This window comes from Phoenix dactylifera, chromosome 3 (genome assembly GCF_051530095.1).
Source record: "Phoenix dactylifera cultivar Ajwa chromosome 3, Ajwa_hap1_PhDact_Kaust_v1.1, whole genome shotgun sequence".
Classification (NCBI taxonomy): domain Eukaryota; kingdom Viridiplantae; phylum Streptophyta; class Magnoliopsida; order Arecales; family Arecaceae; genus Phoenix; species Phoenix dactylifera.
The window spans coordinates 13,557,676-13,571,489 of NC_143192.1; the positions used below are offsets into that span (position 1 = coordinate 13,557,676).

General features: G+C 40.0%; 1 protein-coding gene across 1 annotated transcript; it reads right to left on the reverse strand.

Moving 5' to 3' along the window:
• Positions 1-4,057: 4,057 nt before the first annotated feature.
• On the reverse strand, positions 4,058-13,481 carry LOC120105128 (ent-copalyl diphosphate synthase 1-like). The gene is made up of 15 exons (XM_088717798.2): positions 13,279-13,481; positions 12,126-12,218; positions 10,280-10,371; positions 9,542-9,830; positions 9,265-9,448; positions 8,950-9,164; positions 8,741-8,861; positions 8,546-8,658; positions 7,457-7,683; positions 6,579-6,694; positions 6,397-6,495; positions 6,065-6,313; positions 5,304-5,439; positions 4,971-5,180; positions 4,058-4,291 (listed from the first exon to the last, which is right to left on the reverse strand). Exons 1-15 carry the CDS (start codon positions 13,355-13,357, stop codon positions 4,058-4,060), a joined length of 2,457 nt encoding a protein of 818 aa, XP_088573924.2. The 5' UTR covers positions 13,358-13,481.
• Positions 13,482-13,814: the final 333 nt, after the last annotated feature.

Here is a 13,814-nt window from a genome sequence, read left to right on the forward strand (position 1 = left end):
GAGGGTCTATTGCTTGAGCATCGTTGAGCCCTTTTTCTATCACCAAGGCTTTATTAACAACTTCTTTATAAGTAGGTAGCTCAAATGTAGCAACTTGTTGCTGGATCCAACCCTTGACTCTGTTCTTACTTTCTACTAATATTAAGTTTGGAGCATATCGAGACATCTTTTCTAACTTTGCTGCACACTAGGCATTGTTATGTTACCCTGCTCCAGTCGATCAAACTCACAATTTCTAGAATTGGATACTCTGAGAAAAATACTTCTCATAAAAAAAAATCAATTCTTCTCAAGTAAAATGGGCATCATTCGGTCCGAGCTTCCTTTTTTTCCATCTCCCACCAATCAACTGTTTCCCCTTGTAACATGAAGGTAGCAAAAATGACCTTCTTTTCATCAAGGCACCTCAAGGCCTAAAAGACCTCTTAAGCTCCTTTAACTAGCTCTCTGCCTCCATAGGGTTAGAAGTGCTCTTGAAGGCTGATGGTGCATACTTTTTGAAATCTATCAAAATAACTCGATGCTCCTGCTGGGCCCTAGTGCCCTATGGCAGTTGCTGTTGTTGCTGCAGTTGTTGTTGATACTGCATTTGCTGTTGTTCCAAACTGTCGTTGCTGTTGCGTATACTGTTACTGCTGTTGCTTCTTGAATTATTGTTTTGATGCTACTGCATCCCATGATCCTCATCATGTCTGCCTTGGCAGTAGTTTGTTATTGCATCATTACTTGCATCAGCTGCGAAGTGTTAATTAGTTTTCTAGGTTGAATTTCTGGTCCACTCGATGTTCCTATCCCTATATATCCTGTCCTCGGAGTTTCCATCTCTAAAGTACTACCAGTGCTGATGCATACCCTAAGCCGGCGAGGGTGGAGCACCTTCTAGCTATTTGGAGGGTGCCCAAGCAGTGGAGCCATCGGCAAATTGGGTTGGCCTCCTACCTTGCCCATGTCCACTTCCTCATGCCATATCAACCCACATTCATCATTTTCAGCATCAAGAATTATTTAATTTAGATTATTTGAATATCATAAACACATCTAAGAAGTCATAATTTTAATTTAGGCCTATTTAGAGGTTTCTCCACTTACACTCACTTAAACCTAACCCTAGAATATCTAAACCTAGCTATGATTCTACTTCTGTCGCATTCTGAACTTGTCACCCGGATCGACCACGTGACATAGCTGCATATTCTCTAGAGCCAAGCCCTAGAGAATATCTAAGGCCTAAGATTAACAATATCCAAATAATACCAAATATTTAAAACAACAATTAATGATCAATTTAATCCAATAAAACCACTATAATTAAATAACCAACTTGTTAAATTATAAAATTTTGGATATTCATCAATATCAAAAAAAGAGAGATAACTAACTAACTAATTAATAGCTCTACAGCTCGAACTCCACACCCCACCTATTCAAAACTTGCACCCTGAGACTCTAGAAAAAAAATGTAAATGAGAGACATAGGCTTTTCCAGTCCAATAAGAATCTCCAACCACTACACCATAATAATATAATAAGAAAATAATTAAGTAGATAATACTTGATAAAATATATTGAGAAAGATCATATCAAAATAGCATGCACATAGTTCATCAATATCCATCTTATCAAGAGAAACATATATACAAATATTCAATTCATCCAATTATTCATCAATATTTTTTTATGTCATGTCATCCGTTTCTCATTTTAATTTCAAGTTTTATAGCAAATACTTCTCCGATTTTAGACTAACCAAGATCATGCTTCAATCTAAGACTGATAATGATAACCCATGCATAAGCTTGTGGAGGTTGTTCCATGTATAAGCTCGTGGAGGTTGTTCCACGCATCGTGGAGGCTTCTCCATGAGGAAGTTAGTCCAAACCACTCTTATCCATTTGATTTTACATGTTATCCTTGTCAAATCGATTCCAATTACACATTGCATTTCTTACAATTCCATGGTATTTATGATCATCGTTTATATAGTCATGTTTTCAATATTTGATACAGATAATAATCATACAATTATGTTCATACCGAAAACCACATAAAACATATCATCTCATGCAGAACTAAATTCATAAACACAAATCTCACAATACAAAACCAGCGGTACAAATTAATAGATATGTACATATACTAGAGATCGGGTGTAGGGACAGAGTACCTCAATCAAAGTCTTCTTGCGCAAACGACTATCCCCCTATAGGATCGAACTCAATTATCAAATGAAGAATCATATAAAGGGAAGAGAGAGAAAGATAGAGAGAGGAGGATGAAGGAAGAGAAGAGGGAGAAGAGAGAAACCTTTCTTCTCTTCCTCATGAACAAACCATCAAATTCATCCTAGAACATGACTGTCTCCCCCTGAACCGTTGGCCATACAACCATTGCGGTCCTAGAAATCAGTGAAACCTAACAGCCAGCAGCAGCGATGATCATGGATGAAAAGGGGCGGAAACAATCACCCCTATTTCTGGTCAAATCTTGGCGATTCGCTAGTGCCAATCAAGGAGAATGGCAGCTATAAGACCAAAAAAGAAAGAGAAAAAGACGGATGACATGTACCTCGGTCTAGCGAGGTGATCCGGCAGCTTCGCCGGTGAAGATTCAAGGAGGTGTTTCCGAAAAAGAGGTTTGGAATCGGCGGCTTCCCTCGAGAGTTGATGGAATTCAACGGAGGAGGTGGTGAACCTTATATAGATGAGATCCAAGAGTTTTAGATAAACTTGGATTGCCCTAGGATTCTAGGTTTCCTGCATGATTAGGGAGAAAGAAGGCTTCCAATCGGAGTCTTCCTCTCTGCCACCTCATGTGCAAGGCATGCACGAGCCCAAGCCTCTTTAGGCCTTGTTCATTAGCCCATGAAAAATGGGATGTCACAAGAGTCTTGTTGTTTATAATGCTTAGTGATAGTCTTTGATTGATATATGTTGCACCATTACTTGTGTGATATGTTGGTTTCTAACATTTTTTTTTTATTGAAGGTAGAAAAACCTTGTCTCATCTGTATGTCTTCCGGATCCCGGTGATTGTTTATGCTTGCAGTATTATTTTGTCAATATAATTAAATAGTACGATTTTTTTTTTCTCTTTCGAATCTAAAAGAGACTATTGAACATATAGGATGTGGTGTCTTGCAGATTTCCATATGCTATAAAAGACAGGCACTCACAAACACTTGTTTGCATACATCTAGATATAAACAAAGGATGTGGCAACTAGTTGTATAATTGAAGGCACTATGACTTCCTTTCTTGGTCCATTCCCCTTCATGGTGATGATGGGTTACTGTCGAAGCTTTTGTTGAGGTCTCCTGGTTACTTGTATGCCCATAGAAAGCAACACAGCATCCAGTCTTCTAGTCTTCTACTGAAGGTTCCCATGTCGAGTATTTTACCTCGCGAATCCGGACCACACCCAAGTTATAATGGGCTCATTCTAGGTACGGATACCTTGTTCTGGGTACCTTAGAGATCATGCGAGGCCGTGTCATGTGACCGACCTAAGTGATGGGTTTCGAGCATGACAGAAGTAGAATCAGAGCGAACTCGGCCCATAGCCTATGTAGACTAGGAGACATTGCAATATGGGTTCATGGAGGCTGACCATGGGCTGATCGTGGTGCTTGTGATTAGATTTGAGTCAATTTGAACCTTTGGCTTGACGAGGACGTCGGAGTTTAAACAGAAAGAGTATGTGAGGACCCGTGTGGGCGTATATTTAGTCTCACATCAGTTATTCACTGAATAGATCTTGAGTACTTATACAGGACCAAAAACCTCAAATAATACCTTCTGGCTAGCCACTTTGAATGAGGTCTTGGGTTGCTACAAAAGGTATCAGCCAATAATACCCTGCAGAAGGCCAATCACACTAGATGAACATGAATATGATTAATTAAAGTGCTTTTACAAGGGATTCCATTAGATTGGTAGTGTTGCACTTAGCATGTCTGCTACAGTAGTTGGTCGTTAAAATTTGTTTGTAGGTGTAATAATTCTGTGAATTCAGAACATTGATAACGACTTCTTTATATCCTGATGAACCGATCTTGATCTTATATGCAGCCAGATTGAGCTATCGGCTCGAAGAGAACCTTGGAGATGTGATGGTCGAGAGAAGCAGATGGGCAGTGGGCAGCATAGTAGAAACTTTTTGTGACGGTAAAGAACGTCTGCTTGGTTTGGTTGCTGAGGCTAGGGGATCTCTGAAGCACGCACTGTGCTAACTCCCGCATTTCTGCTTCTATTGCCTTGTCCTCCTCGGATGTGGCTAAGTTCTTTGGGGTGCCCTGGTCAGATGGGTAGAAAATCATTGTTAGCTCACAACTAACTGAAACAATCATGCAAGACAACGAACAACACTGTTTCCAAATGCAACCTCAAACTTTAAGCCCTAGTAAGTATTCCAAATTCATACATTGATTACCAGATACCAAAAGATTGAGGGCTAATCTCCTTCATAAAAAAGATTTCTGTGGGCTAACCACACCATGTGAGAAACCAAGAATGTTGAGCAGCTGAAGTTAATCTAATGAAGGATCAATCATCCCAAAGGAAAACCAAAGGAGTTCAAGTGAAGGTCTGTTGACATTGGTCCGACCTCAAATATCTCTAGTTTAAAAGATTAGGTAGGTAAGGAGTATGAGCTTATTTACGGTGGATGATTAAATAGACGTGCACCCACTTGCATTATATGTATCATCTTGCTTGATAATCTTCATTAATCAGTGGCACAGATGATGTACAATTGAACTATAATCCCTCTCTAGTTTGCATCACGAGCTAGATAAAGGCGTATATTGCATTACGTCTCACCTTATTTGGTCGTCTATCATCAATTAAAGCATAAACAATTTAAGTTCATGAACTAGGCCTTTTAATTTGTAGCATGAGATGATAAAGAAGGGAGAAAAAAACAGACAATGTACAGGATCGGCAGCTTACAAAAGGCATAATGATGAATCCTACCTGCAGAAGCAGCATGCGGCGCTGGAGCCGGCGGCAGACGGAGGAGGTGAGCCTGGCCAGCCAGTCGAACTCCGAGCGAGCCGTCGCCGGCTCGACCGAACCGGACCGGCCAGCGCAAATCTCCACGGTGCGGACCAGCAGCAACCCGGTCTCCTCCCGCACGTGTGTTCCCTCATCCTCGTGCTTCCACGTCAGCAGCCACTCAGCCCACTGCCAGAAGACAACAGACAGCCAAAAAAAAAAAGAGAAACGGTCGGAAGTCAGATCCTCCATTGTTGGCTCTTATGGCATGTATAAAGGTTTTTATTTTAAGGAAGAAAAAGGAATGCTCACGGCTTCTCTCAGGTGGTGGTCGACGTGGTTTCCTCGATTAGCCGGCAATGCATCAGACGTGATGCAGTCGAGCAGCTGCAAAAGTGCTAGGCCCACCACCTCTTCTCCTCCTAGTCCACTCCTCTTCCAACCCAACCTGCATCCATTATAATTATAATTATGCTGGTGTTTGGCACATGCCATGCCCCTAGCTATTAAGAGAAAATAATATACATAGTTTCACTCCCCCATTTTATTTTTCTTGATTTTGATAGAAACAAAATTTGAAATATTGCAATTGAGGGATGTGAGAACATGCCTGTTTTTATCTTGGTTATCACTAGAGAAATCCAGAAAAAAATGTCACTTCAAGCGGGAAATCCAAGGGAAACACAACTTCACACACAAGTCGGCCTTGCATGAAGTACCTTTTAAGTATTCTTTTTATCTCCAGTGATGCATGTAAATTATAAGTAGAGCACCCAAGAGAAGCCAAGCATGCGAGAGGATTTTTTTTTTTGTGGTAGCTGGGGATATGTTTGTGCTCTCGTTGCTGTCATAGCTCCGGGGCTACGCCCCTTTACCACCTAAACGAGGTACCCCGCTTGAAACATGGAACCGTGACGGGTTGGTGGCTTCTAAACGGCTTCACTGCAGACGATTTGTGCCGAATGGACCTTTGTCCTCTCTCTCTCTCTCTCAAAGCAAATAAAATATAATTACGTGAAAACGTGGCTCCCATGCTGCTCTTTTTCCCACTGCACTATGGTACTGCATCATACCTGGTAGGGCTTTGGTCGTTGCGTCCTCCATCGAGGAAGTCGTGGATGAAGGCCTGCCTCATTTCATCTGAACACGACTCGCTGCGGAAGTACGAAGAGATGGCGTCGGCGACGATGGCGGTCCGAGCCCATGCGAGCCTCTCCACCGCCCGTTCCGGTTCGAATATGCACGCTGCTGCCAGAAAATAGGCTCTGAGCGCGCCGCCCTCTCGCACCCCATGCTTCGCCAGGCCGCTCTCCTCGCACCACCTAAACCCATTCATATATTATCCCCCCGCATGGCTAATAGTATTCTCGTCCTGTAATTAAAAGGAAAATAAAAGTTTACTCACTTCTGAAGGCCTTCCCACTCCACCCGATGGAGGGCCTGGCATCGGTTGAAGTCGGACTTGGAAAGCTCCAGATACAGATCGTTGCTCACACGTGGCAACCTGCGCCAATCACACGTGTGAGCCATCAGGTTTCAAGCAGCGGTAAGTAGCTACGTCTATACGTCTCTTTTTTTGTTTTTTACCTGTAGAGTGTTTTGGCAAACCAAACGTCATCTGCACCTCCGTAATGCTCGATGTACAACCTCGCCTCTATGCGTGGTAGGCTGGCGAACCAGGGAAAGTCCAGTGCGTACTCCACCTGCGCGAGTTAATGGATTCTGACACCGGTAAGCAACTACACCCGTCTCTTTTTTTGCGAGGAAAATTAATGACACAAATATGGGGCAGTCAGCTATTCTCCTGAAAGATCCGGTCCCAATCTAGGAATTTCCAAGGATGAAATAGGGAGACTGGCCGAGACTTGTAAAGATCTTATTTTTTTTAAAAAAAAATGATCTTACAATGGCTTTAAAGATAATCTATTTTGCTAGATAACTTAACAATGAAAATTTACATAATGCTTGTTATCTATCCTTTTACTTTAACAATTATCACATATGGAAAATAGCAAGCAAAGATCAGCATCATTTATTTAAACAAAATTAATCTATTAATTTCAAACATTGTGCTCGCAAACAATATTATTTTTTACTCGGCCAAAATTGATTTGGTCAAACAACTTCTTTACTGACCATTATTTGTTACATATTAGTTCAAAAAAATGATCATCATAACAATCTTCCAAATAATTACACTCTTGGTAGAGGTTCAAAAATAATAGCCATCCCAACTATTTCGCCCCTCAATAATAATTTTAAGGTGGGCTTATAATGAGATCAGGATATTATCAAAACGTTCATGCATTCCAAGAATCTCTAATTAGAAATCCCTTCAATCCATTTCATGAGGTCAGAAATGAATATTAGAAGGCACAAAATGAAATTCTACACAAAGCAAGAAAAATGCAGTAATAGAAATTTCTAGCCAAAAATTCGGCACGCGAGATGTGAAGGCTGCTTACCTCACCAGGCAAGTCCTTTGCTATGATCCACTTGTCCAGGAACTGGTTGGAAGCTTGCTTTTCTCGGAGAAATCTATATGTGAAATCCTTGGCTTGCTCCAATATTTTCTCCCCAGGGAAGGCCACCTGAGATGCCCTGTTAAGGTTGCACATCACAGTGACATCTTGTTTCGACTGCCCAGCGAAGCAAAAGAAGCGACCTTCCTTCTCAAAATGCCTGAAAACATCTGCAACGATGGCAAGTGAAAAAATTAGTCCTGGACCATAACCATAATCACAGTTCATATCTTATTACTTGTAACTAAACTTGTGCGGATCCATACGGGCATGTATTTAGTTCCACATCGGTTATTTACCGAAGAGATTTTGGGTACTTATACAGAATTAAGGAATCTAAATAATACCTTCTAACTAACCATTTTAGGTGAGATCCTGAATTATTACAAATGATATTAGAGCGAACTCGGCCCATAGCCTATGTGGACTAGGGGACACTACAACACAAGTTAATGGAGGCTGACCACGAGCCTATCATAGGGCATGTGATTAGATTTATGGATTTGAACCCTTAGCCTGACAAGGATGTCGGAGTTTAAATGGAAAGATGATGTGAGGATCCGTGCGGACGTGTGTTTAGTCCCACGTCGAATATTCACTTGGTAGATCTTGGGTATTTATACAGGATTAAGAAATCCAAATAATACTTTCTGGTAGTTATTTTGGGCAAGGTTCTAGGTTGTTACAAATGGTATTAGAACGAACTCGACCCATGGCCTATGTGAACTAGGGGACACTGCAACACAGTTTAATAGAGGCTGACCACGGGCCTATCGTAGTGCATTAATTAGATTTGAATTGATTTGAACTCTTGGCCTGATAAGGATGTTAGGGTTTAAACGGGGAGAGTATGTGACGACCCATGCGGGCGTGTGTTTAGTTCCACATCGGTTATTTGCCGAAAAAATCTTAGGTACTTATATATGACTAAAAAAATCCAAATAATATCTTTTGGCTAGTTATTTTGGGTGAGGTCGTGCGTTGTTACAAAACTTCTTGTTGTGGCTTCAATAATTATAATTTGCTGCTCACCAGGAGACACATCGTATCCATGTAGACGGAGGAGGCGGAATCCCATGGACGTATCATCCCCATCATATACTGTACAATACCTCGTCCAACCAATCCCTTCCTCGGTCCAGTTTCTATAATTTAATCAAATGTTTAAAACTCGAAAGATAAGTAAATTCTAATGCTGATCATAACTCGTGCTCAGAAAACTTTTACCTATAGACATGATCCAGGCATTGTTTGATCTCGGGTTCGAAATACCGGGAGATCCCAAGGCGCTCCAACCGATCGATAGCCCACAGACGCTCAAAAAGATCGACAGGGAATGTATTGGGTACTGCAGAGAATAATATCACAAGAATTAATTTAGACAAAAAAAAAAAATCAAAAACTGTATATATTATTTATGCATCAAATAGTTTTACCTCCTCCATCGAACCTTTCGACGGTTTTCTGAAGGTAATTGAGGCACTTCTCGTCGTTCGTCTGCATGAGAGCATAGGCCGTCCCAGCAGGAGAAGTTAGGAAGGACCCATCAACACATTGGAGCTTAAAAAGCTTCTCCCAGTCCAGACCAGGCAGTCCTTCTAGGGAATAGAGCAGTGTTGTTGGTATTTTGTGCAACACATCATATGGGATCCTGCAGGAAAATGTTGGTTTTTTTTTCTTGAGAATATAATGTAGTAATGGCAAGTGCACAATATATACAAGTGGAGTGAGAGAACTTTCTATTCCCCTACCTCTTCAGCTTTAGGTCTCTGCTGGCATATATATCCTGCACGGCAGTATCATCATAAGGGAGTTCCAACCCCAAGGCCTTGGCTCTCTCTAGGAGAGCAGGGAAGGCGATCTCAAAGCCCATGAGCACCAGCTCTCCTTCTTGCTGAGCCAACCTCCACATATTGTCGCGAAGAAAAGAAATTCCTATCAAAACAATTTCTTTCATCAACTCTTTACTCATTCAAAGACACTAGAATGCAGTGGACTAGTTCTAGAAAGGGATATGGGTATCTGAACCTCTGTCACAGATATCAGGGTGAGTATTCCATGATTTTAGTGCGACGACGCAAGCCAGAGTATTGAGTAACCGATCGTGAGCCAAGAAAATTGAGTCCCCCCATGAGCCATCAGGCATCTGGTTTTCGGCAATCCATTGCAGGCTAGATGGGAATTGAGGGTCGCCACTTCCATTTAGGTGCCTTACCAAGGCCACCCATGCTGTGTCATATGGTGAACTGCTTACTACTCCATCATCATCCATCGAGCTAAGAATCGACTTCACTCCATTAATCATCCCCCGCATGTCCTACAGACGAGACCAAACACCATCTGATCATGAATAAACTCAAATAATCTCAGTCCTATAACACATTTGACAACTAGATTTGCTATGAGTTTCATATCTCCTGCATTGGAGGGAGCTGTTGCGTAGAGCAAGGAAGAGAGTAGTGCGAGGAACCAATGGCACATCCACCGTAAAAGATGGGCACATCCACCGTAAAAGATGGATGGTTTATAATGGATAGAAAATATTGAAGTCAATCGTAGCAATCAGCAGATCCTGCCCTCAATTCCTCGCACTTGATTCTCCTTCGAAATATTTTCTGCTTTGTTTAACTGCTCAAACATGGTCCGCTCTGTTCAAGCCACTCTATATGCATGGAATATTATGTCACAAGGATCAGTTAATTGGGCATGGAAACAGGCCCTTAATTTTTTCACTAATGCCTGTGTTTTAGATTTATAGGCATTTACCTCCGGCACTTGGTCCTCATCATTCGATTCAAGAACTTTCTCTCGCCAGCTGATGACTGGAACCCCATCTTGGACTAAATTTGCACCATGTTCTGTAAATAGATTTCATCAAAATGAAGAATACCTTTCCATAAAAAAATCAAAATAAGTAGTCAAATTTTCTTTAGTGTTATGCTAGCTAGTAGCTAAAGGGCTATTTGGATGTCCGGGGATTTGATCATGATGTAAGGCCCTCCGGTGTCAGTTTCTCATTTACAGATAATGCAATAAAAAAAAGGAGTTGGAGAGTTGGGGAAAACCACCCGATCATAGTTCATTTATGATGTTTAAGAACAAGATAGATCACCTCAACAATAGTTTATATTATCTTTGAAAAATGGAATTAATTATAATTAGCTCCTTTTGATTCCTCATTCTGCTATAAAGAATCCAGCATATATCAAAATAAAATCTCTTTTCCTGAAAATTACATTGGCTGATAAGTTCTCCCATCATCCTAACTTGTCTTTATATATAGGACTCGTTTGGTTTGTACGAAAATTTTTTCTCACCGGAATGTTGCTCCTAAAAAAATAATTCTTAGAAATATCATACCTGCAAAAATAATTTTGGCATATTTTATTGATAATAAAAAAGTGGCACATTCTAGAGTAGCTTACATTTGGTTGAGTATTTATTTTTCTGAAAAAGTAATATAATATACTTATTATACCCTTAATAAAGGGAAAGATTTTATCCATAAATTTTGATAACTTAATGATACTTTTGGAAAAAAAAGACTTCAATTCTCAACCGGCGAGAAAGTAGCATTTCCATGTTCTCCATAGTTTTTCTTTCCTATGAAATATAAAAAATTTACTCTTATGCGAATGTTACTTTTTTATCTCTCTCCTTTGAAAATTTAAACTAAATAAGAGGCATTTCTTAGTTTCCTATTGACCATACTTTCCTTCTTCTTTTTCAGCAAACCAAATAAGTTTTTAAATATTACTTTTTCACTCCTAAAAAATAAAAATTACATTTTTTTATTTTAGATAAATATTGCATTTTATTCTCGGGAACTTATAAATAAGACTACTTTTCAAAATTTTAGGAGTATATATTAAGATAGTATATCTTTATCATGGTTTTAAATGACATATTACAAGCTTCAAAACGGTCATAATAGTTATGGCCACCTCGCATTCAATTATTATGATAAATAATATAAAAAAATAATATTTATTATTCTTTGCTATTTCATGTTACAATAAACCACTTTAAATATAAATAACGGCCATTATTTTCACTTTACCATCTTCGGAATAAAAATAATTATTTTTTCATAAAATCAATGTTTTTCGTAATATAGTGATTATAAGGTCCAAAAATAAATATTATTTATCTATTAAAAAATAAAAAAATATATGACACCATTATTGTTTTTTTTTTAACAGAGAAAAAATAATTATTATTTTAATAATTTTTTAATATTATAAAATTTTAAAAGTCGTGTTTTTAACTGCAATAGCGGTTTTTTTGGGCCGTTACGCTTTACACATCCGAAGCGTACAACCAACTTTATCTGGATGCTGTTGCCTGACGAATAGTCAATGTGCGAATCAATTGTGGGCCCTCCTTCACATCACTGGAGGCCGCACCGGTGGAGCAGGTAAAGCTTGGCTGTTCGCTGTCCCGAACGGAACAGCAAATCCCGTTCTATGTTCAACTAGGAAATAAAACAAAATAAAATAAAATAAAATAAAATAAAACTTTTCGTTTCTGAACAAGAGATATTTTTTGTTTACAGTTGTTTTTTTATTTTTTGATGGAAGAGATTCGGAAGAACTTTAAAGAGCGTCAGTACCTTGAGCGCTTCCTTTGGATATTGCATGGCATCTCCGGCGGGGAAGACATCGGTTACCATCTGGCCTCCGTACGACAGCTAGATTTGACGGACCTGGTTACACGAGCACAAACAGCAAATCATCATTCCATCCATTCGTCTTGATTAGGACCACCAACGTCCCGTGTAGAAAGAAGACAACGAGAAAAGGCTGCACGAGGCCTGGGTTACCGCCTTATAGAAATATTTCCTCCAAAAATAATAAAGATAAACTATGGAGTAGCAGGATGGATGGCCCTGATCTTATCTGATTAAAACCTTAATATTATTTATAATATTTTCTCTGTTACACTTCTTTTGTTTCCACAGAGAGAGGACTGACCAAATTTACAACAACGGCTTATGTAAGAGAGCAGGAAGAAGATAAAAGAGCTAAAGTTTCTTTGATCAAATTTCCCTCACTAAATAACTGGGCTATTTAGGGAGGATATCAATTACCCTTGTTTCATGGCATGCATCATTTGCCAGAATCTCAAAGCCTACTTTCTTTTGAAAGGGAAAAGAACATAATAATAATAATAATAAAGAAGACAACTTAGATCTCGACGCAATCTATCCATCTAAAACCACTGATAAGTACATCATTGCCACTTGTTCAAGGAAGAAAAAAGAAAGATGAATCCATCAGACGACGCTTGAAAGAGAAGAGAGAGAGAGAGAGAGAGGAAAAAATAAATTAAAAAAAAAAAACTTCTCAAAGCCTGCTAATCCATCTAAAACCACTAATTGTTACACCACTGCCGTTGTTCATTAGAAGGGATATAAAATCTAAAACACTGATAGAAATAGTTGGAGGAAAATCTCAAGCACAGTTTGCATGGAGCAAAGCGAGATATGTAGATCATTTGGATGAAATGATGCACCCTTGCTTCATGGGTCATTGCTATCTTCTAGACCCAAACCTAGCTAATTGAGGGGTCAAAGAACATTCCGGCGGTCTCGTAGTCCTCCTCCACTGCTCTTCGAACATTAAAAAATTGAACAAAAAGCGGACGAAACCGAACCAAACTCTAGTTTGATACCTCGACGGACGAATGAAGAAAGAACAGGAAACCAGGAACAAATAGATCGAGATCCTTTAAGAGCCTGATGGATGGAAGGAAAGGGAGCGTACCGGGAAGAGAAACGGGTAGACGAGGCCGCAGCAGCGCCGACGAGGTGGGCGGTATCAGGGCAGCGGCCGAGAAGAGCATGGCTACGTGGGTGGCGGAGAGGTGGCGTTGAGGGAGTGGCAGTCAGCAATAACTTTATGAGGATGGATAGGAGGGGGATCGATACGCTTCTCGGTATAAGATGGATGGGATTTAAAGGGATAGAGGGAAGGCGAAAGAAGTAACGGGAGAAAACTGTTCAACAGTGACCAAATGCTTTGCATATTTAATGCGCTTGAAGGGAATGTTGTCTTTAGAGTAGTGTTCTGATTTTCTCGTCGAACAGGTGGCTCAGGACACAAACGTTAGCATGTATGGCATAGTCCAAAGTTCTTCAGTGACACACCTTCGATCCGGTCATTCTTCAGCGTCCAAGGGCAGTGTTGACGCTGAAACCTCTGGGATTGCTTTAGCGTCCAAGGGCAGTGTTGACGCTGAAGAATGACGCTCTAGTCTTTATCTCTTTTGGTTTACAAAATTTGTACGTTCACTGCGCTAT